Source organism: Haliotis cracherodii, unplaced genomic scaffold (genome assembly GCF_022045235.1).
Source record: "Haliotis cracherodii isolate W230 unplaced genomic scaffold, xgHalCrac1.p SCAF_8, whole genome shotgun sequence".
Taxonomy (NCBI): Eukaryota; Metazoa; Mollusca; class Gastropoda; order Lepetellida; family Haliotidae; genus Haliotis; species Haliotis cracherodii.
This window is the reverse complement of record NW_027266341.1, coordinates 45,216,387-45,241,172: the sequence shown is the minus strand read 5'-3', so window position 1 is coordinate 45,241,172 and position 24,786 is coordinate 45,216,387. Positions and strand designations below refer to the sequence as shown.

The window sequence follows — 24,786 nt, the reverse complement described above, 5'->3', positions numbered from 1 at the left end:
TACATTACCAGTTCCTTTTATTAGAGGCAGATAGTGTGATACCTTGTGTCAAACAACGTGTGGTACTAGGTGGCAAATAATGTGATACCTAGTGGCAAACAACGCCTGATACCTAACTGCATTAACATGTGATACCTGGCGGCAAATAACATGTGATACCTGGTGGCAAATAACATGTGATACCTGGTGGCAAATAAAATGTGATACCTGGTGGCATATTAAATGTGATGCCTGGCGGCAAATAAAATGTGATACCAAGTGGCAAATAAGATTTGTAACCTGGCAGCAAATAACATGTATTACCTAGCGACAAATAACATCATACCTAGCTGCAAATAACATCATACCTTGCGGCAAATAAAATGTGATGCCTGGCGGCAAATAAAATGTGATACCAAGTGGCAAATAAGATTTGTAACCTGGCAGCAAATAACATGTAATACCTAGCGACAAATAACATCATACCTAGCGACAAATAACATCATACCTAGCTGCAAATAACATCATACCTTGCGGGAAATAACATGTGATACCTGGTGGCAAAGTTTGTTTGATGAAATGTCTTAAACTTTACAGCATTTATTTCCTGAAATTTTCTTGATTTTGGCACTGAAATGAAAATATTACCTGAAATAATATTGGTAGCGGTGGAGTTAACTTTTGGCTTTGTATTGTCCGGAATGAAAAAACCCACTTGATTTGTGTGATATAGCATGATATAGTGATTCTTTCATATGATTGACTCATGCCCTGGACTGGCCCTCACCTTCATTAGTTCCCGTAACTCCCGTGCAGCATGCCATGTGCAGTCCTTGTTACATGTTTGTACTGCTCCCACTACAGTGATATGTGATGTTTACAGAACCTGGCCTGGGTGAAGTCCTTCAACATATGCATTGAGCTAGACGACAACCAGGAGATATTCTGCTCCCTCTTCAAACTCATGTTCTCCACAGTCAGGTACAGTGAATGTTGTCACTCCATTTACCATTCAATGTGCCCTGCATTATACAGTGTAGGCTCACCTAGAACAGAAGCCTAGTTACATACTCGGAGCTAGGATGCCACAATCATATTTGAGTAGATAATTTTCTTTGTAACATATATGTTTGATTGATAATTGTGAAGATTTGGAAGAATGTTTTTGTGGTAGTATTGAGTTGTATCCCAGAGAGATAAAAGCCGAAGGGGTTCGGTGTGCTTGTATCGAGGTCCAAGAGGACCAGTGTTTTGTCTGCGATGCAGTATACCACTACCCTTCTCCCTCCACAGTGACAAGCATTCCAGCAAGGTGAAGAACTTCATGTTGGACATGATGACACCCCTAATAGCTGAGGCTGACACAGTGTCACAAGAACTGTTGGATGTTGTACTAATCAACATTGTAGAGCCTCAGAAGGTAGGTCTACACAGTAGAACCTGAGGGGGGAGGCCCTTGTCTACACAGTAGAACCTGAGGGGGGAGGCCCTTGTCTACACAGTAGAACCTGAGGGGGGAGGCCCTTGTCTACACAGTAGAACCTGAGGGGGGAGGCCCTTGTCTACACAGTGGAACCTGAGGGGGGAGGCCCTTGTCTACACAGTAGAACTAGAGAGTGGGAGGTCCTTGTCTACACAGTAGAACCTGAGGGGGGAGGCCCTTGTCTACACAGTAGAACTAGAGGGTGGGAGGCCCTTGTCTACACAGTAGAACCTGAGGGTTGGAGGCCCTTGTCTACACAGTAGAACCTGAGGGTGGGAGGCCCTTGTCTACACAGTAGAACCTGAGGGTGGGAGGCCCTTGTCTACACAGTAGAACCTGAGGGTGGGAGGCCCTTGTCTACACAGTAGAACCAGATGGTGGGAGGTCCTTGTCTACACAGTAGAACCTGGGGGTGGGAGGTCCTTGTCTACACAGTAGAACCAGATGGTGGGAGGTCCTTGTCTACACAGTAGAACCTGAGGATGGGAGGTCCTTGTCTGCACAGTAGAACCTGACAGTGGTAGGTCCTTGTCTACACAGTAGAACCTGAGGGTGGGAGGTCCTTGTCTACACAGTAGAACCTGACGGTGGGAGGCCCTTGTCTACACAGTAGAACCAGATGGTGGGAGGTCCTTGTCTACACAGTAGAACCTGAGGGTGGGAGGTCCTTGTCTACACAGTAGAACCTGACGGTGGGAGGTCCTTGTCTACACAGTAGAACCAGATGGTGGGAGGTCCTTGTCTACACAGTAGAACCTGAGGGTTTGATGTGTGCAGCAAAGTAGGTAAAAAAGTAGCCTTTTCTTTCAGTACTAGAACCGTTGTGTTTCAGTCGCAGAACAAACATGCCTATGCCTTGGCGAAGGACCTGTTGAGGAGAACCAGCAACGCCATTGAACCATACATTCAGGCAGTAAGTCACTTCAGCACAGATCTGCTACTTCTGTTCATGACATAATGGGATTAACACATCAATATTTAGTAGCTACTCAGTGCCTCAGTTTGCCTGTAGGCAGTTAAATACAGCGAACATTGTTTACAGCATAGGAAAGTTGAACATGTCTTCCATCATGTGTCCACACTGATAGGAGAATGTATATTTCAGTTTTTCAACAACACTTTGATGCTGGGGAAGACCTCTGAGAGTGAGGTGTCAGACCACCTGTATGATCTCATCTATGAGTTAAATCAGGTGTCTCCCAACGTACTCCTGGCTGTCCTCCCACAGCTGGAGTTTAAACTCAAGGTAAGCCCTGACCTTCCTCCCACACCTCGTGTTTCAAACTCATGGTATCCCCATCTACATCTTTCTTTGGCTATGAATCAGGTAATCCATTTTAACATAGTAAAATCACCTAATGATCATCTTGGGTAGCCTAGTGGTTAAAGCGTTTGATCGTAACGCCGAAGACCCAGGTTTGATTCCCAAACATGGGTACAATGTGTGAAGCCCATTTCTGGTGTCCCCCGCCGTGATATTGCTGGAATATTGCTAAAAGCGGCGTAAAACCATACTCACTCACTCAGTCACTCACTCATGAATGAATGAATGAAATGAAATGAATCACCGTGTTTGTTGTTAAACATGAAGATTAGCCATGACTTGCGACTAACTAGCTCCTGCTGTTTGTTGTTGTTAAACATGAAGACTAGCCGCGACTGACTAGCTCCTGCTGTCTGTTGTTGTTAATCATGAAGAGTAGCCACGACTTGCGACTAACTAGCCCCTGCTGTTTGTTGTTGTTAATCATGAAGACTAGCCGCGACTGACTAGCTCCTGCTGTCTGTTGTTGTTAATCATGAAGACTAGACATGACTTGCGACTAATTAGCTCCTGCTGTTTGTTGTTGTTAAACATGAAGACTAGACACGATTTGCGACTGACCAGCTCCTGCTGTTTGTTGTTGTTAAACATGAAGACTAGACACGATTTGCGACTAACTAGCCCCTGCTGTTTGTTGTTGTTAAACATGAAGACTAGACATGATTTGCGACTAACTAGCCCCTGCTGTTTGTTTGCAGAGTAATGAAGAGCATGAGCGAAAACATGTGACGAAACTGCTGGCAAAGATGTTCTCAGAACCTGGATCTGACCTGGCGAATCAGAACAAACCACTGTGGTACTGCTTTCTAGGCAGGTATGTCACACACACACACATTCAGACAACATCCAGCACAGACAGCCTCCATTGTTTGTCACACACCTCGGCATCACATTCAGACAACATCCAGCACAGACAACACAGAGGACTACCATTGTTTGTCACACACTCGGGCATCACATTCAGACAACATCCAGCACAGACAACCTCCATTGTTTGTCACACACCCCGGCATCACATTCAGACAACATCCAGCACAGACAACACAGAGGACTACCATTGTTTGTCACACACTCGGGCATCACATTCAGACGACATCCAGCACAGAGGCATATCATTGTTTGTCACACACTCGGTCATCACATTCAGACAACATCCAGACGACATCCAGCACAGAGGCATATCATTGTTTGTCACACACTCGGTCATCACATTTAGACGACATCCAGCACAGACGACTACCATTGTTTGTCACACACTCGGTCATCTCATTCAGACAACATCCAGCACAGACGACTACCATTGTTTGTCACACACTTGGTCATCACATTCAGACGACAACCAGCACAGATGACTATCATTGTTTGTCACACATGCGGTCATCACATTCAGACGACATCCAGCACAGACGACCTCCATTGTTTGTCACACACTCGGTCATCACATTTAGACAACAACCAGCACAGAAGACAACCTTCGGTCTGTCATCCGTTTACGATTTTGTGGGTGTGTGGTTGTCAGTGTTCAATATCTATGTTGCTATCTATATTGTTATAATGTCGTCAAATGCTAGGTTTGTTTTAACCTCTTGTTTCAGATTCAATGACATCAGTACATCTGTACGGATCATCTGCTGTTCGTTTGCACAGTACTTCGTGCTGAACCACCCAGAACTCACTAAAGATATCCTTGGTAAGTGTAGGCCTTCATTTTTCCTACAAACATCTGATGACTTCTACGGTGACATAAACATGTTGTTTTCAAAGAATGTTTTGTGTGGAAAATGGATATTTGAAAGCAATATAAGAAGGACATGGGTTTGTGTTGACAATTGAACTTGTTTCTCCAGAGCAACTGAAGGTGCGGCAGCACGACCCTGAGGAGACTGTAAGGATTGAAGTCATCAACTGTGTCATGAATGTCGCAAAGAAGGACTTCGACTTTGTCAATGAAGAAATGATGACCTTCATCAAAGAGAGAACCTTGGACAAAAAGGTAGGCACCAGTAGGACTTAATATTGCTTTTCTTATGGTTATGTAAGTGCATGGCATCATTTTAGAAATGGGGACAGGTGGCACAGTCATCTAAGGCGTGCAATTTGCTGTACAGAGTTGCATCCCTTGGGTACAGCAGAAACCTAAGATTGTGGGTTTGATTCCCGGTTTGCTCCGATTGTGTTCTAGGTTTGTCAGCGCCATACCAGTGCTTGGGTTTTTTAGTAAATGTCTGAGATCTGCATCACTTAAGGCTTTCCTCCAACATTGAGCTGACACGGCGTGATATAACTAGAGAACTGTTCAAAGTAACGTTAAGCCCAACTCAATAACAGTCATTTTGAAAGTAAGAATATTTTAAGTCAAAGTATATATTTGGTAGAATAGTTTCCATGTGGCAGTTATGTTTCATGAACAAAAATCACTAAAATACAATTGCGAATTTTGAGAAATATGAAGGGTTACCTTGGTAGTAGATGTTGCAAAGAGCTGCACTGAGAATGAGTTATGTTTCAGTTCAAGATCCGGCGTGAAGGTCTGCTTGGTCTGGGCACCATGTACAAGCAGGTGATGACCAAGGAGACCATCAACCCCCAACATGAGAAGAAGGTCGCGTGGATCAAGAACAAGGTGTTCCACGCATACTACCAGAACAGCAATGATGACAGGTAAGTTTCATCTTGTGGAGCTAGGTAATGTAACAAGGTTCTAGCCATGTGCTGAGAAATATTGTGAGAAGTTAAGTATCTGAGAAAGTGGATTCTGTTACAAATGTCAGTAGTTGATGCCCTGAAAAAGTGAATGTGACCTGATGAGTATGTTCCTACCATGGCTTCTCCGTGGTATACGCACCTTACCAGTGCTCAAGGGCTTCTCTGTGGTATACGCACCTTACCAGTGCTCAAGGGCTTCTCTGTGGTATACGCACCTTACCATTGCTCAAGGGCTTCTCTGTGGTATACGCACCTTACCAGTGCTCAAGGGCTTCTCTGTGGTATACGCACCTTACCAGTGCTCAATGGTTTCTCCGTGGTATATACACCTTACCAGTGCTCAAGGGCTTCTCCGTGGAATACACACCTTACCAGTGCTCAAGGGCTTCTCCGTGGAATACTCACCTTACCAGTGCTCAAGGGCTTATCATCCATTTTTGGCACCTTACCAGTGCTCAAGGGTTTCTCCTCTGTGGTATAAACAACTTACAAGTGCTCAAGGGCTTCTCCATGGTATACGCACCTTACCAGTGCTCAAGGGCTTCTCCTCTTTGATATATACACCTTACCAGGGCTAAAAGGTTTCTCCATTGAGGTATACACCCATCAGTTGCATAGCTTGTTTTTCCTTCCACATTAGCAAGATGTGCTGCAAAACAGTATTAAATGAAAGCTTAATGTCCAAAATACTTCCTCTCTGTTGCTGCTAACTCTTCTGTCGGGCTGTATGAAATTGTCCTCTACCTGCCTGACAATCAATCGCCATTTGTCTCTTATTTTTTATATTTGTAATGTCTGAATGCAGGCAGGTAACTTTGAAGATGAGCAGGCAACACTTATGGGTCAGCTGCCCGACAGTCTTGTTGGGTTTTAATATTACTTCAAACACTGAGTTCTGCCTGAGTGCAAATAACAATCAAAACAGTGGAAGCAATTGTCATCACCACCATCAAAGAAGGCAAAGACTGTCCCATCAGCGAGAAGGTTGTGGCATCTGTGTTCTTGGATGCTGAGAATGTCAAAGTCGACATAATGGTGGGCTATTGTTCAAAAGGCCAGATAGTAAAAGGCATATATATGCTGCTCTTTCAAGGCATTTATAGGATGAAATTTAGACTAAGAAAGGTAAGAAGCTGAGAAAAGGTGTTCCCTTCCATCAGGACAATGCGCCAGTCATGCTAATCCACAGTGCAGCGTTGAAGGGCACCTACCTTATTCTCCTGACCTGGTTTCAACAGATATCCATCTGTTCCAAAACATGAAGAAAGCTCTAGCCGGAAAACCATTTCCACTCGAACCATGATGTCATGGCAACGATGGAGAACATTTTGTACAGCCAAGAGAACTGTTACGAAACTGGGAAAAAAACCCACCAAAAGTATGTCAATGTGCAAGGGAATTATGTTGAAAAATAAATCATTTTAATGTCTCAGGTCAAGTTTTTCTGTGTAAGGCTCAGAAAAGCAATCCCTGCAATCCTGTATAAATAGTGACTGATATGCCCAGACATGCGTAAGATATTGGTTGTAGTATTAAAACATAGCAGCATGCTATGTGTTGAGTTGTGACTAGAATGTCAAAGAATGTTATTGTGTGTGACAGGTTACTTGTTGAGCGGATCTTCAACATCAACCTGGTGCCGTACATGCTGCCTGCGGATGTTCGGATGCTTCGACTTCTGCGCCTCTACTGCACCCTGGATGACCATGCCGTCAAGTGAGTCCACACACCAGCAGACGACAAATATCGTTCTAACTGGGCCAAGTTTTGCTTCATAAATCAGATGTTAATGCATTTGTCCTCCTGTCGAGTTAGTAAAATTAGCACATAGCTGTTTGTTTGTATTGTTTGATGGCTAAAATATGTTTGTTTTTTTGCAGAGCATTTAATGAATTATTGAAGCACAGAAGCTCGTAAGTATCACACGTTCCTCCCTGACAAGTTGTAAATGACCTGTATACACCTTTTCTTTCTGTGACAGACATTCATCCATCCCATGTCAATAACATAAGTTTGAATCCCAAATTTACCCTGATTAATATACTTTATCAGCACCAAACCCTTGCATGCAAGTTTCACCCAAGTGGTAAGCACCTATGACCCACACAGAACTTGCCTCCCACATCAAGTGACACAACAGGATAAAACTGACAAACTGTTGAAAACAGCCTTAAATTCACAAGGCTTAATTTTTCTGTATAAAACATGTACCAGTCTACCTTTTATTGAAAAATGCCTAATATTTATGTCTACATGCACCAAGTGCAATTTACGTCACACAACATGACTCTTTGAACAAACTCAGTATTTCTAAGCTTTATTTACCATAACATATCACTAATCCCTGTAGGATGTCCTCAGATATCTGACATATTACTCATTAAGACTAGTTTATGTATCTGTGTTTCAACTTTGATCCATGTATGGGACCAGGGTGCAACCTGGTTGTCAGCTTTCCACGTCCACATACAGCTGGTCCAGGTCAAATCCAGCCCTGATTCAGGAATAGATGGACAATTATTGAGAGTAGTGATACATGTCGGCCTCACATTGGTGTCATTTTGTGTTTTGAGAGGGTTGTCTCTGTGCAGGGTGGTGTGTCATTTTGTGTTTTGAGAGGGTTGTCTCTGTGCAGGGTGCGAGTTCAAGTGATGCAGCTACTGGAGGCTATAGAATTACATGGACAACCAAATGCCCCGCCACTCTTCCCTAGACTGGCAGGTCTTGTTCGTAAGTATTTCTTGTTCTGCTGGTGGCAAATTAAGAGAATATTACATAATATATAATGCTACTTTGTAAAGAAATGCAGTGCCAAATACAATATATTGGAAGGGAAGTCTGTATGTCCAAGTTTACGTTCTATGTAGATAGGATGTATATGGTATATTAATGGTTAATCATTTTTTTATCATGGGTTCAAGGTTCTACCTCTTTCTTGATAACTTGAAGTTCCAGATTTGTTTATCAACTTGACACTCCCACTGCTTGTATATATCGAGGACTGTCTTAGTCTAGTGGAAAGAGCATTTGCCCAGGGCAGAAGGTCATTGGTTTGATCCCCTGGCCGCGTTATACCGCGTGTAGAGATGGTACTTATTGTTATCCAGCCTGGCATTTGGTATTCAAGGGATTAAAAGGACTTGCAAGCTTGGAGTCAGTATACTGAGCCTGAGTGGGGTATCCATGATATCTTAGTATGTATCAGCAGTCATACCTATAGTTTTGTGATCCATCAGGCAATGTATGTACATGATTAGAAAGTTTGCTGCAATGTTTCCCGACTCCCCCCGACAGGGACGCTACCTGAGCAACAGAAGCCCCAGGAATACCTGAAGAAGTTCAGCCAGAAGCTGCGAGATGACAAGCGGATGCGGCACCTACTCAAGGTGGTGGTGCACCCTGAATGCTCCTGTAAGAAGGCAGAGGAGGCTGTGGTACGTACATAGATGTCTTGGATTACTACTATACTACTTCAATTTTTTAACTTATCCTGCATTGCTATTTTTCTGTCCTATAAACCAGTGAATATTTGAGTTACAAATTACCTTTAGTGACCCATTGCATGTTTGCATGTTTGTGAATATGACTTTGCTTAAATTACAGTTTTATGCATTGTTGTATTGTTTGTAATGGAAGTCGGGGATCTTCACCCTCTGTGTCTAGATTGACATCATGGCAGTGTTGATGCTGCCGCCCCTTATCTCCAAAGGACTTCTCTCTCGACTTGAAATCTGCACAGAAACCATGTATGCCGCGTATTTGCCATCACCCAATGATGTCTGACCTCGTTGCATCCCCGTCTACCTCGGCTATCACTGATATGCCAGTTGTGACCATTGAGTCGCAGTCTACCACCACTTTATCTTTGGCTTAAGCCGCCCCAACAACCCCTCATACAACATTGCCACAGCCGATGATCACGTCCTCCATGATGGTGACGACTCATATACTGAATGTGGTGCAGTGCCAATCTACGCCTCTGCAGCATCTTGGGTGCCTGCACCTCCTGTGTCTACAGTATGACCCCTCTAATGTCTATGTTGATTGCACCGGTGCATGTGATCTTCAACCCTTACATGGCTGCGTCGGTGGCGAAATCTGGTTACAGCCACTACTGCTCAACCGCTGCCTTCCCAGCCGGTGCCACAGCATGTCCTGCCTGCCTCATTTATGGTTCCTAGCTTGATGTACTCTTGGATGCCGTCCATGTTTAGACAGGTTACATGCCTCCGGCCCACATGATGCCAGATTCTACACCAATGACTCCTGACACCTCCTGCCCCATTGGTGTTGGTGGTGCCTCCTGCGACGGTGGAGCCACTGGTGGTGCCAACACATCTGGCGCCATGGGCGTCTCCTATCCTGTCTCTCGGACTCCCACTGTACTGCCAACTTTTCTGGTCACTATCTCATCAGCAGGGCCACCGGCGCTTTCATCCTCTTCCCCTTTATCACCTCTTGTTAACAGAGATCCTACATCATGCACTCTTGCTAGATCGTCACATGGTTCAGCCTCTCCTAGTTCATCTCAGCACAGCTATAAGTCATCCCGGTCTTGTCGCCATTCGTGGAGCCGTTCTCCCGTCTGAAGGAAGTAGTGTGACTACCATTTGGACTCCTCTGAGTGACCCTCGCTCTCCGGACTTGGAATGACACACATCTTAGGATGAATCAAGTTGTAGATGGCGGATAGGTTGGCTTCTGTAGCGCTGTCTCCGGGACCAGACATGGACTAGATGGACACTATCTAGTCCCACCCGACGTTCATTCCTCCAAATCCTATGTTAACCGTTCTCACTCTACATGGCCTCTTAGTGAGGGTGTGGTAAAATGTCCTGTTTTGTCTCAATTCCTGTCCCATCGATGTACGATCAACGTTCGGTAAATGATTCCATGAAGAGGTCAAAAGTACTTGTTTATATGGCTTCTGGTAGACATTATCTCTACCGGAACTTGTAGATCATCACTATTCACACTTGATTAGCCATTTGACAGACTCGTCATAGGCTGCCAGGTACCCACCTCAGGATCATTATTGGCAGATCAAGATGAGGGGTCTCAATATTATAGTGATCATTTTGCTCCTACACCAGTCAAGTCACACATTCCTCAAAGAACTCGGGAACACCACTTGTCTGTCTACCACACAGTTTATTTGGGATTGTCCGTGTGTGGAGCCTGAACCTCATCTTTGGCCAAAATGTGGGATTCAAGACTACCGTGCAGGGTGATTTAAGTGTCACATGTCAAGAACTCTCTGACTGTAATACATCTTCGCCCGGAATTAGGTCAACTGACTTAACGCTAGCCGTGCAGTGTATTTCTACACATTGGTTTGCATGAGTACTTGTATTAATGCTGCAACCCCTCGATCAGACGCCTGTAGCTTACATCAATGTCACCGAGGAACTAACTTCAGTAGACCTATGATGCCTACACGCCAGCTACATCAATTCTTTTATTCTTCCCGCAACTGATATGTCAACAGCCGATGAAAACATGCGGAGTAACGAAGCACCTTCCTTCATCATCTCCTCGATGTATGAACGGGAGCACTGATATGTCTTGGATATGGCTTATATGGCAGGGTCAATATCCCCCACGAGATCAGAGCGATTGCCTCAACCAATTGCTCTCCACAGCAACTGATCCATCATGGAAGGTTGCTTCTGGCGTTCTGACAGTCCTTGCCAGCCACAACTGGAGAGATGTGGAGGGCGTCCACAGATTTAGCCCCTTGGTTGTTTGTCAGCAGGTCACCAACCCCAAGCCATTGACTCTTCTTGATGTGTAGCTGACCTTTCAACCTCTTGTGTGCTTGAAGGTCCCGCACACTCTCGTTTTCCTACTGACAGGAATGGTCATTGTTTTCCGGTCATCGCGCAGGATGCTGTACTGGTTATTTGGACCTTGAGTGGTAAAGCAGGATAAGTTAAAAAAATTTAGTAAAATCTAAAAAAATTTTTTTACATTTGTGTATTTGTCCTGCATTACTTCGTCTAAGTGCCTTCCCATCTCAGTTTTACCTCCCCACGAAGTGTTCAGATGTTACGTTTTAAGCAATAATGTTCTCTTATGTGACGTCACCACTTCCAGGTCACATGACAGCTGCGTGTGGGTATCGCTACACCACTGGTTAGAACAACTTCTTCTGGAGCTGGATCTCTCACAGCTTCGTCTTTCTGTCGAAATCCAGCAGTAAATTCATTAAGGAGTAATGCAGGATAAATATACTGATCAACAAAAGTTCCTATGACATTGAATAAGATTTAATGCAAAGTTATGTTTTTTACCAAATCTGAAACAATTTCAGATAAAAGACTCCTGTAAGTGTTCAAATGGTTCAATTTGCCATACTGACTTCAGAAAATGTGGGATTTCATGAAAAACATGAATATGGCAAAATGTCAATTTACAAATCAAACCTTTGGTTGCGATTCAAGCAACACATCTTCGTCTCATGGAATGGACCAGGCGTCGCACAAAGTCCTGTGGGATATCTGTCCATATCTGCTGGTGCATGTTTCGAAGTTCCTGGAGTGTCTGTGGAACACGTGGTTGACGTTGAAGGCCGATCAGCCAGGAGTGAGTCGGCCAGGGAATGACATTCACGTTGTTTTGTTGAAGAAAATCCTGAAGAAGTCGAGCAATATGAGGCTGGGCTTTGTCATGTTGAAAGGTAATTTCGGTACACTCGAATCTGTCCATTGCTGTGGCTGAGGTGAAACCAAGACTTGTCCCCACTGCATGGCCATCCAGCGTAGACACTGTCTGCACCACTGTAGACGCTGTCTGCACCACTGTAGACGTGCTTGACGGTGGTTTCCTGTCAAAATGGGACGTCTGGTGGGTCTTCTGGAGACAATCCCTGCACATCTGAGGCGACGAGATACAGTTTGTGAAGATGTTCGTCGAAGGCCAGGGATGCTCCTTGCAGTCACTGTTGCTGGCTGCAATCGATTTCGTAGGTGTGTTGTTCAAATCCAGTTGTCTTGTCGTTAATTGGTTACGTGTGGCCTACCACTCCGAGGATGGTTTCTGACTGCATTTGTCTGTTGCCAACGTTGCCATAAACACCAAATGGTGTTTCTGTTGACGTTAAATTATCTTGCATCATGCTTCAAGCATACCAATGGCTCGCATACGCTCATTTTCGGACAGGCGTGGCATTTCGTAATGTTGATTAATTGCGTATTTTGGTTGTTTTTCTGAGTGGTTGTTGTCAGCATGATGCTAAACAATGCATATGGAATTCTGTTAACACGCATATTTTTATATCCATTCTTGGGTAGTGAAATGCATGAGGCTTGCATAAAAGTCAACTTTTGCATGGAATGCATGCTTTTCGGTAGCAGTTGCGTTTTTGTGACTAGATTCCATACATGTACTACAATGTTGAAAACCAAACTTTACTTGAAAAATACACTAAAATATTGGTATCAAAGGAACTTTTGTTGTTGAGTATTGACTTAACCTTGGAAACATAGACCCCATAGGATCAGGTCAGCATAGATCTCCACCCCTCCATTGCCTGTCCTGCAGTGGGGGCCTTAGGTTATAATAGGCCCCCAGCACTCTAGTGCTTGTCACATTATTGCCTGAATGGAGGTTGTCGTGTGACGCTCATTGATTTGGTTGATAGATGCACATTGCTCATGCCGTCAGCCACTGCATTGTAGCTATGTCTCAACAGACAGATCTGATGTGTGATGGGCACAAATACTCCTGTTTAGGTGGGAGTGAGTATTATGTTATGTTGGATGTGTTATTCTTTCAGAAAGAGATATTGAAGAAAATTGGGTGTAATCCTGGACAGGCCAACTACATGTACAACCTAGTCAAGTCACTACTGGAACGTATCGCCCCGGTAATGATTGACGCTGTTGCCATGGAGAAGCTTGTGAATCATGTAAATGAGACGTTGACAGGACTTGGTGAGAACATGGAGGGCATCCATAATGCTGGAGAGAAGTCCGTCAAGTTGCTGCTGGTGAGAGAAGCCATGTCATACAGGGCTTGTCCAAGCCTCTCAATGTACCAGCACGAACCCTAGTCCATCAAACACTCAGGCTCCATGTATCAGGGAAAACCCTAGTCCATCAAACATTCAGGCTCCATGTATCCGGGCAAACCCTAGTTCATCAAACACTCAGGCTCCATGTATCAGGGCAAACCCTAGTCCATCAAACACTCAGGCTCCATGTATCCGGGCAAACCCTAGTTCATCAAACACTCAGGCTCCATGTATCAGGGCAAACCCTAGTCCATCAAACACTCAGGCTCCATGTATCAGGGCAAACCCTAGTCCATCAAACACTCAGGCTCCATGTATCAGGGCAAACCCTAGTCCATCAAACATTCAGGCTCCATGTATCCGGGCAAACCCTAGTCCATCAAACATTCAGGCTCCATGTATCAGGGCAAACCCTAGTCCATCAAACATTCAGGCTCCATGTACCAGGACGAACCCTAGTCCATCAAACATTCAGGCTCCATGTATCAGGGCAAATCCTAGTCCATCAAACACTCAGGCTCCATGTAGCAGGGCAAACCCTAGTCCATCAAACACTCAGGCTTCATGTATCAGGGCAAACCCTATTCCATCAAACACTCAGGCTCCATGTATCAGGGCAAACCCTAGTTCATCAAACATTCAGGCTCCATGTAGCAGGGCAAACCCTAGTCCATCAAACATTCAGGCTCCATGTACCAGGACGAACCCTAGTCCATCAAACACTTAGGCTCCATGTATCAGGGCAAACCCTAGTCCATCAAACACTCAGGCTCCATGTATCAGGGCAAACCCTAGTCCATCAAACAATCAGGCTCCATGTATCAGGGAAAACCCTAGTCCATCAAACATTCAGGCTCCATGTATCAGGGCAAATCCTAGTTCATCATACACTCAGGCTCCATGTATCAGGGCAAACCCTAGTCCATCAAACACTCAGGCTCCATGTATCAGGGCAAACCCTAGTTCATCATACACTCAGGCTCCATGTATCAGGGCAAACCCTAGTTCATCATACACTCAGGCTCCATGTATCAGGGCAAACCCTAGTTCATCATACACTCAGGCTCCATGTATCAGGGCAAACCCTTGTCCATCAAACACTCAGGCTCCATGTATCAGGGCAAACCCTAGTTCATCATACACTCAGGCTCCATGTATCAGGGCAAACCCTAGTCCATCAAACACTCAGGCTCCATGTATCCGGGCAAACCCTAGTTCATCATACACTCAGGCTCCATGTATCCGGGCAAACCCTAGTTCATCAAACACTCATGCTCCATGTATCAGGGCAAACCCTAGTTCATCATACACTCAGGCTCCATGTATCCGGGCAAACCCTAGTTCATCATACACTCAGGCTCCATGTATCAGGGCAAACCCTAGTTCATCAAACACTCAGGCTCCATGTATCCGGGCAAACCCTAGTCCATCAAACACTCAGGCTCCATGTATCAGGGCAAACCCTAGTTCATCATACACTCAGGCTCCATGTATCAGGGCAAACCCTATTCCATCAAACACTCAGGCTCCATGTATCAGGGCAAACCCTAGTCCATCATACACTCAGGCTCCATGTATCAGGGCAAACCCTAGTTCATCAAACACTCAGGCTCCATGTATCCAGGCAAACCCTTTTCCATCAAACACTCAGGCTCCATGTATCAGGGCAAACCCTAGTCCATCATACACTCAGGCTCCATGTATCAGGGCAAACCCTAGTTCATCAAACACTCAGGCTCCATGTATCCAGGCAAACCCTAGTCCATCAAACACTCAGGCTCCATGTATCAGGGCAAACCCTAGTTCATCATACACTCAGGCTCCATGTATCCGGGCAAACCCTAGTTCATCAAACACTCAGGCTCCATGTATCCGGGCAAACCCTAGTCCATCAAACACTCAGGCTCCATGTATCAGGGCAAACCCTAGTTCATCATACACTCAGGCTCCATGTATCCGGGCAAACCCTAGTTCATCAAACACTCAGGCTCCATGAATCAGGGCAAACCCTAGTTCATCATACACTCAGGCTCCATGTATCCGGGCAAACCCTAGTTCATCAAACACTCAGGCTCCATGTATCAGGGCAAACCCTAGTTCATCATACACTCAGGCTCCATGTATCAGGGCAAACCCTAGTTCATCAAACACTCAGGCTCCATGTATCAGGGCAAACCCTAGGTAACATGAGCCCACATACTTCAGTGAGGATGAGTAAGCCAGCTTTGTTAGTTCATTTACGCTGCTTATGTCAAGGTCATTTTGTTGACCACACTATACACACGAGGAAATGCCTATCAAATGCATCAGAACTTGGTAGAAGTTGATAAAGTCATTCATGGTAAGTTTATAGACTCAATGCATACAAATGTAATTCAAAGATCATGAAATTGAGAATGTTCCACAAGTCACACACTTGAGATGCTATGCACAGCTCTCGATCCAGTATGTTTTATTGCTAGAAGTTTCATTTGGACCAGCAAATAAGATACAGTGATCCCTTGTTACAACGCCACCTTTGGGGTCCAAATAACTGATGAGCGTTATAGATGATGAGCGGTTTAACAAAAGTTTTGTCGGAGGCGGTAGTTGACCAACAAAACAGTATACATGCTCTGTGTACCTAACATGATCCACGTTGCACGTTTCAGAGTTTCATTAAAGATTAGAATAGATGTTATTTATGATTCATAGTTTAAAAAAAGATTTATCGAGTATTAATATGAGCTTTAAAAAAACAACCCCAAAACAAAGCATCATATCCCTTCAGGTGAAAAAGCAGGTAGATCTGTAACAAACTTGGTCAATAAAAGTATGAAGTTTGATATAAAACATTAAAAGACATGATGATTAACCATTTTAAATGTATTTCCTGCTCTCAAAGGCATTGTTTTATTTGCAGAGATTAAGATTACCTGTGTATCTTCTCGTAAACTAAGCTGAAAATAGCAATCAGCTGTGCACACATTTCCTCCCAATCTACCGGTGATTCAGTTAAAATGTACCCCGTGATACCACATTGATTGAAATTTGATTCAATGGTTGGAAGAAATTGTATCTGAAATTATTATTTTATCAGGAATAACATATTCCAATATCATGTTATTTTAATTGCTGCTTCCACCATATATACTTAAAATTGTAAGAACCACAAGGGTAGCAATTGGTACACATTGTATGCGGGATGATTTTGGAGGGATGGAACGATTTTGATCAGCCACCGTTGTATTTCGATTGCGAAAATGTTATGTTGACATTTAATAGTCAAACTGTCTCAAATATGACTTTTAGTGGGTCATGGTACAGCATTTATGATATGTGTATCCATTCTCTTGCAACTAAAGTTTGTTTCAAGTTGTCAATAGCGGTAATCTGACCGTGGTTGCAGTGCGATCTACTCATCACTTCACATAAGATTTTGCTTAAATTGTTGTAAACATCATTATAATTATTGAATGAAATTTTGAATATAATTAAAAAAATAAATTGCAAACATTAGTCCAGATAATCAATGAGCATTTTTTTATTTCCAGATATTATAATAATAGGATTAAATTGCGTACTTCAGTTCGGATTTGTTGACTGGTATTTCCGGTGTTAAGTGATCGCGGTGATCAGCTCATAATATTTTCTGAGATGGGGGGGAAAACATTGTGTCTTTGGAAAACTTGAGTTTATTGAAATTGTTATTAAATTTTGGGAGCCATGCATTACCACACGCTATAACCGAGATAGCGCTATATTGAAGAGTACAATAATGAGGGAACACTGTATATGGTCAAAGGGAGAGAACTCTTTGTACTTGCAATGAACATTTTTAGTTGTAGAATGTATTGGTTTACTACTTTTTGAAAGGTAGATAGTTTCTCTACATTGTATTTTTGTATTAGATGGAAGCAGAAGACTTAAGAGCTGTAACTTTTCTTGCAGGCCCTGTCATATGCATATCCACATCATTTTCGGACGGCGGAAGTGTTTGAAAAGTTCCTCACTTTCTTGAATCATGATGACGACACAGTCAGTAAGTACCAGGGTTCTATTATTGATAATTCTCTCTTGCAGCTGTGTTTTGATGGGCAACTTATGTTTCATTTGTCTTCAGTTTCAGATTAATTGTTTTGTTTAGTAATTTGTGAGAAAACTTCGTAGTAAATCTGAAATCATGTTTCTGAAACATCTGTTTTCCAGGTGATATTACACAACAGATCATCACCAACACAGGCTCGAACCTGCAGAGGATGCACCCAGACATATACTCGTAAGTCCCTCCATGTATGCACTGTAAACATGCTTGATGCAGCTAGTCAAAATAGGAATCACTCAAACTTGTACGGAACAATTATTGTAGAAAGATTTTAGTAATCAAATGCCTGTGATTTGTTGAAGACTAGTCAATACCAGGAACAGGTGTTTTGCACGAACTTGTAAAAACCATGATTCAAATTCCAGCCCTTTATTTATGCTAATGAGCCTGATGCGCTCCAACATTGTGGTGACGACAAGCAGGATAGGTGATTATGTAGATGACTGGCAGGATAAGTGATTATGTAGATGACTGGCAGGATAAGTGATTGTGTAGATGACTGGCAGGATAAGTGATTGTGTAGATGACAAGCAGGATAAGTGATTGTGTAGATGACAAGCAGGAGAGGTGATTATGTAGATGACTGGCAGGATAAGTGATTATGTAGATGACAAGCAGGATAAGTGATTGTGTAGAAGACAAGCGGGATAAGTGATTGTGTAGATGACAAGCAGGATAAAGGATTGTGTAGATGACAAGCAGGATAAGTGATTGTGTAGATGACAAGCAGGATAAGTGATTGTGTAGATGACAAGCAGGATAAGTGATTGTGTAGATGACAAGCAGGATAAGTGATTGTGTAGATGACAAGCAGGATAAGTGATTGTGTAGATGACAAGCGGGATAAGTGATTGTGTAGATGACAAGCGGGATAAGTGATTGTGTAGATGACAAGCAGGATAAGTGATTGTGTAGATGACAAGCAGGATAAGTGATTGTGTAGATGACAAGCGGGATAAGTGATTGTGTAGATGATAAGCGGTATAAGTGATTGTGTAGATGACAAGCGGGATAAGTGATTGTGTAGATGACAAGCAGGATAAGTGATTGTGTAGATGACAAGCAGGATAAGTGATTGTGTAGATGACAAGCAGGATAAGTGATTGTGTAGATGATAAGCAGGATAAGTGATTGTGTAGATGACAAGCAGGATAAGTGATTGTGTAGATGACAAGCAGGATAAGTGATTGTGTAGATGACAAGCAGGATAAGTGATTGTGTAGATGATAAGCGGTATAAGTGATTGTGTAGATGACAAGCAGGATAAGTGATTGTGTAGATGACAAGCAGGATAAGTGATTGTGTAGATGACAAGCGGGATAAGTGATTGTGTAGATGATAAGCGGTATAAGTGATTGTGTAGATGACAAGCGGGATAAGTGATTGTATAGAAGACAAGCAGGATAAGTGATTGTGTAGATGACAAGCAGGATAAGTGATTGTGTAGATGACAAGCAGGATAAGTGATTGTGTAGATGACAAGCAGGATAAGTGATTGTGTAGATGACAAGCAGGATAAGTGATTGTGTAGATGACAAGCAGGATAAGTGATTGTGTAGATGACAAGCAGGATAAGTGATTGTGTAGATGACAAGCGGGATAAGTGATTGTGTAGATGATAAGCGGTATAAGTGATTGTGTAGATGACAAGCGGGATAAGTGATTGTATAGAAGACAAGCAGGATAAGTGATTGTGTAGATGACAAGCAGGATAAGTGATTGTGTAGATGACAAGCAGGATAAGTGATTGTGTAGATGACAAGCAGGATAAGTGATTGTGTAGATGACAAGCAGGATAAGTGATTGTGTAGATGACAAGCAGGATAAGTGATTGTGTAGATGACAAGCGGGATAAGTCATTGTGTAGATGACAAGCGGGATAAGTGATTGTATAGAAGACAAGCAGGATAAGTGATTGTGTAGATGACAAGCAGGATAAGTCATTGTGTAGAAGACAAGCAGGATAAGTGATTGTGTAGATGACAAGCGAGATAAGTGATTGTGTAGATGACAAGCAGGATAAGTGATTGTGTAGATGACAAGCAGGATAAGTCATTGTGTAGATGACAAGCAGGATAAGTCATTGTGTAGAAGACAAGCAGGATAAGTCATTGTGTAGATGACAAGCAGGATAAGTGATTGTGTAGAAGACAAGCATGATAAGTTGTAGTGGAGATGACAAGTGGTATGTATCCCGGCTTAGAGGATAATAAATGTCTCTGCGGGAGAATAAATCTCTTTTGCACCACCACAAACACGGGCTGCCTGTAAATTTCTGACAGGCAGTATAGATCCCTTATTCCCTGCTTCAAAGCAAAATGATGCACGCTTTTTCCCCCTGTGTCAAAGAAAGTCATGTGGCATAGCAAAAGTTAACCTAAGCTCAATCTAGCTTTTTTTGTATCAAGTCTAAATTTGATTTAATTCTTTTACAATGTCAAATTAAAACATTCATTAAATTCATTGTAGCAGGATCACGAGGGGTACATGTTGTTTTATGTGTCCCTCGTTAGGTTCCCTTTGTGATTCTGCTACAACTCAGCGGGATATGTGGTTGTGTAAATGACAAGCAGGATAAATGACAGTGTTCTGGTAAGCAGACCTTCAGTCAGTGAATATCGTTGTAGGAGTCTGGTGCCCGTGCTGGTCCGTACAGCCAAGATGGGCAACCCAAAGCAGACGAAGCATGCCATCAGATGCATCAGCGTAGTGTGCAAGAACAAAGAGCCTATTCTGGCACAGGTGTTCGAGGTGAGTGTCTACGGCAGTTGGAGACAAAGGAGAGGGAAGTGTCTTGTCAAGAAACTGAATCATGGAACACTTACCTCGGCCATTTCCCTGTTTATGGCACATAAGCTTGTAGTGACCCCTTCAATAGTTTCCCATGTCTGTTCTTAACAGGTGAATGTTTCTGCAGCAGCAAATCACTTTAGGATCATTTTTAACAGTTTTTCAATTTCTTCTTTATCCTCACCAAGCAGTACAGTTTGGATAGCTATTAACTTCTGTTGTAAGCTACCGGACACACTGAAGCCTGCACGATCTTGTTGGTTGCCACTCTGGTGCTGATGTTGAGACCTTTGTGTGTTGCAGTATGTGAAGAGGAACCTAGATCCTGAGTCAGCCAACTACATCACATCAATAGTAGCATTGGGACATATAGCCAAGTTGTGTCCTGAAGAGTTCGCCACAGACATGAAATCCATTGTATCCAGAATCATAGTGAAAGATCTCCTCATGCAGGACAGGGTAAGGCACCAACAATACACATTGGGTCGGGTGCACTGTCCAGAGGTTGAGTTGACACAGTTGTATATTTGCTTAACATTCTCTGAATATTGTACTTCAGGAACTTTGAACTTTCAATTGTACATATAATTATACAAAAATGCCTACCGACATTGACTGAAAAAGATGTACTGTTCTAAAACATTTAGCATCCGAGTTGATGCGGCCATCAAATCAGTTGTTTCAGTTAGAGGGGGTTTATTCTCTGTTTGGCCTATAAGAATCAATTAATTTCCAATTTCATGGTATAATGATAATTTAAAGAACTAACACTCCTTGATGTCGGTGTTACAGACAGACAGTGTGGAGGCAACAGAAAGCTGGTATAGTGACCACCTGGTGGCAGAAGAAACGCAAGCAAAGGTATGTTTCCTGTGCGTGCTGAAAGGTAGACCAACTATGAACAAGAAGCATTTGGTAATGATCAAATACTGTCATTGTGGGCATCCTCACAGCAATAATTTCCGAGTTCTACAGGTATTAACCATGTTCCAAAGTATTAACATTGTCCCACAGTATTAACCATGTCCCACAGTATTAACAATGTCCTTTAAGTAACAAAGTCACTGAGGCTGACCACCAGGTCTTAGTAGTTACTGGACTTTTTAACCAGCAATGAAGTGCTGGGGACATTCTAACATAAGTCCTGATGCACAGAGTTCATTTCAGAAACTTGAAGAGTGGAGCCCAATCACCCTACCTGTCTAAGAACCGAATATTTGAAACGAGGGGACACACAAGTAGTTTTGAAATAAAGACATAAAACTTGGAGTGTGTTACTTTAACAATTTTTCATTGCAAGTTTATTCCTTACCACGATAGGTGTCTGAAGTAATGTCACTGATATTCTCTGATTCTTGAAGGAGCTGTACTGGCTGCTTCTTGATCTGCAGACACGTTACAACCATCAGTTCGGAAAGAAATGCAATGAACTGTTATTATGTAGTATTGCAATGGTCAGTCAACTGGAGCACATCGCAAAAACCTATCTTGAAAACCTAACAACTTTAAGTGGCATTTAAAAGTTGGTATTTCCCTTGTTTGTCATGAATCCAAATTGTTATGGAATGTTAACTGAAGACTTTCGAGGTTACATTACATGATTAATGTATTCCATTTCCTATAACGTGTTTGCTTCCTATTTCCATAGAGTAGAATTAAAGTCAAAAGACAAAGGTACAACCAAAAATGTATTTTAGTTTTTGGATATTGGTGATATATATTTTTTGCGCCTTTTAGGAATTTTGTGTAAAAGTCTCTATGGCCGAGTTCTGAAATGAACACTGTGACCCACATTTTAGCCCAAGATGTTCATATTTAATTTGATAATCTGAGAGTCCTAACTCAACTGGTAGGTTATGTATTAGTGTGATTCTACTGGTAGATTGTGTATTGATGTGATTCTACTGGTAGGTTGGGTGTTGGTGTGACTACTGGTAGATTGTGTATTGGTGTGACTCTACTGGTAGATTGTGTATTGGTGTGACTCAACTGGTAGGTTGTGCGTTGGTGTTACTCTACTGGTAGGTTGTGCGTTGGTGTTACTCTACTGGTAGATTGTGTGTTGGTGTGACTCAACTGGTAGGTTGTGTATTGGTGTGACTACTGGTAGATTGTGTATTGGTGTGACTCTACTGGTAGGTTGTGTGTTGGTGTTACTCTACTGGTAGGTTATGTGTTGGTGTGACTCTACTGGTAGGTTGTGTATTGGTGTGACTCTACTGGTAGGTTATGTGTTGGTGTGACTCTACTGGTAGGTTGTGTGTTGGTGTTACTCTACTGGTAGGTTATGTGTTGGTGTGACTCTACTGGTAGGTTGTGTATTGGTGTGACTCTACTGGTAGGTTATGTGTTGGTGTGACTCTACTGGTAGGTTGTGTGTTGGTGTTACTCTACTGGTAGATTGTGTATTGGTGTGACTCTACTGGTAGGTTGTGTATTGGTGTGACTCTACTGGTAGGTTATGTGTTGGTATGACTCTACTGGTAGGTTATGTGTTGGTGTGACTCTACTGGTAGGTTATGTGTTGGTGTTACTCTACTGGTAGGTTGTGTATTGGTGTGACTCTACTGGTAGGTTGTGTGTTGGTGTGACTCTGCTGGTAGGTTGTGCGTTGGTGTTACTCTACTGGTAGGTTGTGTGTTGGTGTGACTCTACTGGTAGGTTGTGTATTGGTGTGACTCTACTGGTAGGTTGTGTATTGGTGTGACTCTACTGGTAGGTTGTGTGTTGGTGTGACTCTACTGGTAGGTTGTGCGTTGGTGTTACTCTACTGGTAGGTTGTGCGTTGGTGTTACTCTACTGGTAGGTTGTGCGTTGGTGTTACTCTACTGGTAGGTTGTGTGTTGGTGTTACTCTACTGGTAGGTTATGTGTTGGTGTGACTCTACTGGTAGGTTATGTGTTGGTGTGACTCTACTGGTAGGTTGTGTATTGGTGTGACTGCTGGTAGGTTGTGCGTTGGTGTTACTCTACTGGTAGGTTGTGTATTGGTGTGACTCTACTGGTAGGTTGTGTGTTGGTGTGACTCTACTGGTAGGTTATGTGTTGGTGTGACTCTACTGGTAGGTTATGTGTTGGTGTTACTCTACTGGTAGGTTATGTGTTGGTGTGACTCTACTGGTAGGTTGTGTATTGGTGTGACTACTGGTAGATTGTGTATTGGTGTGACTACTGGTAGGTTGTGTGTTGGTGTGACTACTGGTAGGTTGTGTGTTGGTGTGACTCTACTGGTAGGTTGTGTATTGGTGTGACTCTACTGGTAGGTTGTGCGTTGGTGTGACTACTGGTAGATTGTGTGTTGGTGTTACTCTACTGGTAGGTTATGTGTTGGTGTTACTCTACTGGTAGGTTGTGTGTTGGTGTGACTCAACTGGTAGATTGTGTATTGGTGTGACTCAACTGGTAGGTTGTGTGTTGGTGTGACTCTACTGATAGGTTGTGTGTTGGTGTGACTACTGGTAGATTGTGTATTGGTGTGACTCTACTGGTAGGTTGTGTGTTGGTGTGACTCTACTGATAGGTTGTGTGTTGGTGTGACTACTGGTAGATTGTGTATTGGTGTGACTCTACTGGTAGGTTGTGTTGGTGTGACTCTACTGGTAGGTTGTGTGTTGGTGTGACTCAACTGGTAGGTTGTGTATTGGTGTTACTCTACTGGTAGGTTGGGTGTTGGTGTGACTACTGGTAGATTGTGTATTGGTGTGACTCTACTGGTAGGTCACACCAACACCCAACTGGTAGGTTGTGTGTGTGAAGCATGTTTGTTTTTGTGCAGGTGCAAGCGATGAAGCTGCTGGTGCGATGGCTGCAGGGGCTGAAGAGCAACCAAAACAACTCAGGCACCTCGACACTCCGGCTCCTCTACACAGTCATCATACATGAGGGGGATCTCATGGAACATGGCAGGATCAAGTAGGATGAAGGGATTTCACACAAGAATTAGTCAAGCAATAATCAGAATGAATCAGAACCACTTCAGAGAATCACAAATAAACAAATCAGGAATTTAACTTGACCTTGAACATTGTGTTACAAATTTTTTTCACATATTTTTGTGAATAGATTGTTTAAAAGAAATAATTGCAGTTCCACTCCATATGATCAAAAGGTTGACACCTTATTAGGAACAGACCAACGTACGGTGGACCTGGATAGACCTAGTTTGTAATTGCCCATACAGCTGTCTACTGCAGTGTAATGACGTGTTATTGTTGTTCCAGTAAGCCCGAGCTGGCACGACTGCGGCTCCAGGCCGGCTGCTGCATGCTGAAGCTGGCCGAGGAGACATGCTACTCCGACATCATCCCTTGTGAACAGTTCCAGGCCCTGGCACTCCTCATCAATGTAAGGTTTACCACTGCCTACCTTCTTAAGACAAGGAATAATAGCCTATTCACACCTCCCATC

General features: G+C 43.1%; 1 protein-coding gene across 1 annotated transcript in view; it reads left to right on the top strand.

The window, feature by feature from the left end:
* The window catches only part of LOC139450086 (sister chromatid cohesion protein PDS5 homolog B-like), a 59,923-nt gene that overhangs the window by 14,057 nt on the left and 21,080 nt on the right, over positions 1 to 24,786 (top strand). Inside the window, exons 5-24 of the mRNA XM_071231724.1 lie at positions 863 to 960; positions 1,273 to 1,399; positions 2,295 to 2,375; positions 2,568 to 2,708; positions 3,485 to 3,600; positions 4,382 to 4,476; positions 4,634 to 4,779; positions 5,296 to 5,447; positions 7,095 to 7,208; positions 7,373 to 7,405; positions 8,128 to 8,222; positions 8,787 to 8,926; positions 13,270 to 13,482; positions 17,437 to 17,527; positions 17,695 to 17,764; positions 20,218 to 20,341; positions 20,684 to 20,839; positions 21,173 to 21,241; positions 24,155 to 24,291; positions 24,600 to 24,723. Coding sequence (XP_071087825.1) covers positions 863 to 960; positions 1,273 to 1,399; positions 2,295 to 2,375; positions 2,568 to 2,708; positions 3,485 to 3,600; positions 4,382 to 4,476; positions 4,634 to 4,779; positions 5,296 to 5,447; positions 7,095 to 7,208; positions 7,373 to 7,405; positions 8,128 to 8,222; positions 8,787 to 8,926; positions 13,270 to 13,482; positions 17,437 to 17,527; positions 17,695 to 17,764; positions 20,218 to 20,341; positions 20,684 to 20,839; positions 21,173 to 21,241; positions 24,155 to 24,291; positions 24,600 to 24,723 — 2,322 coding nt within the window. The remainder of the gene's footprint in view (positions 1 to 862; positions 961 to 1,272; positions 1,400 to 2,294; positions 2,376 to 2,567; positions 2,709 to 3,484; positions 3,601 to 4,381; positions 4,477 to 4,633; positions 4,780 to 5,295; positions 5,448 to 7,094; positions 7,209 to 7,372; positions 7,406 to 8,127; positions 8,223 to 8,786; positions 8,927 to 13,269; positions 13,483 to 17,436; positions 17,528 to 17,694; positions 17,765 to 20,217; positions 20,342 to 20,683; positions 20,840 to 21,172; positions 21,242 to 24,154; positions 24,292 to 24,599; positions 24,724 to 24,786) is intronic.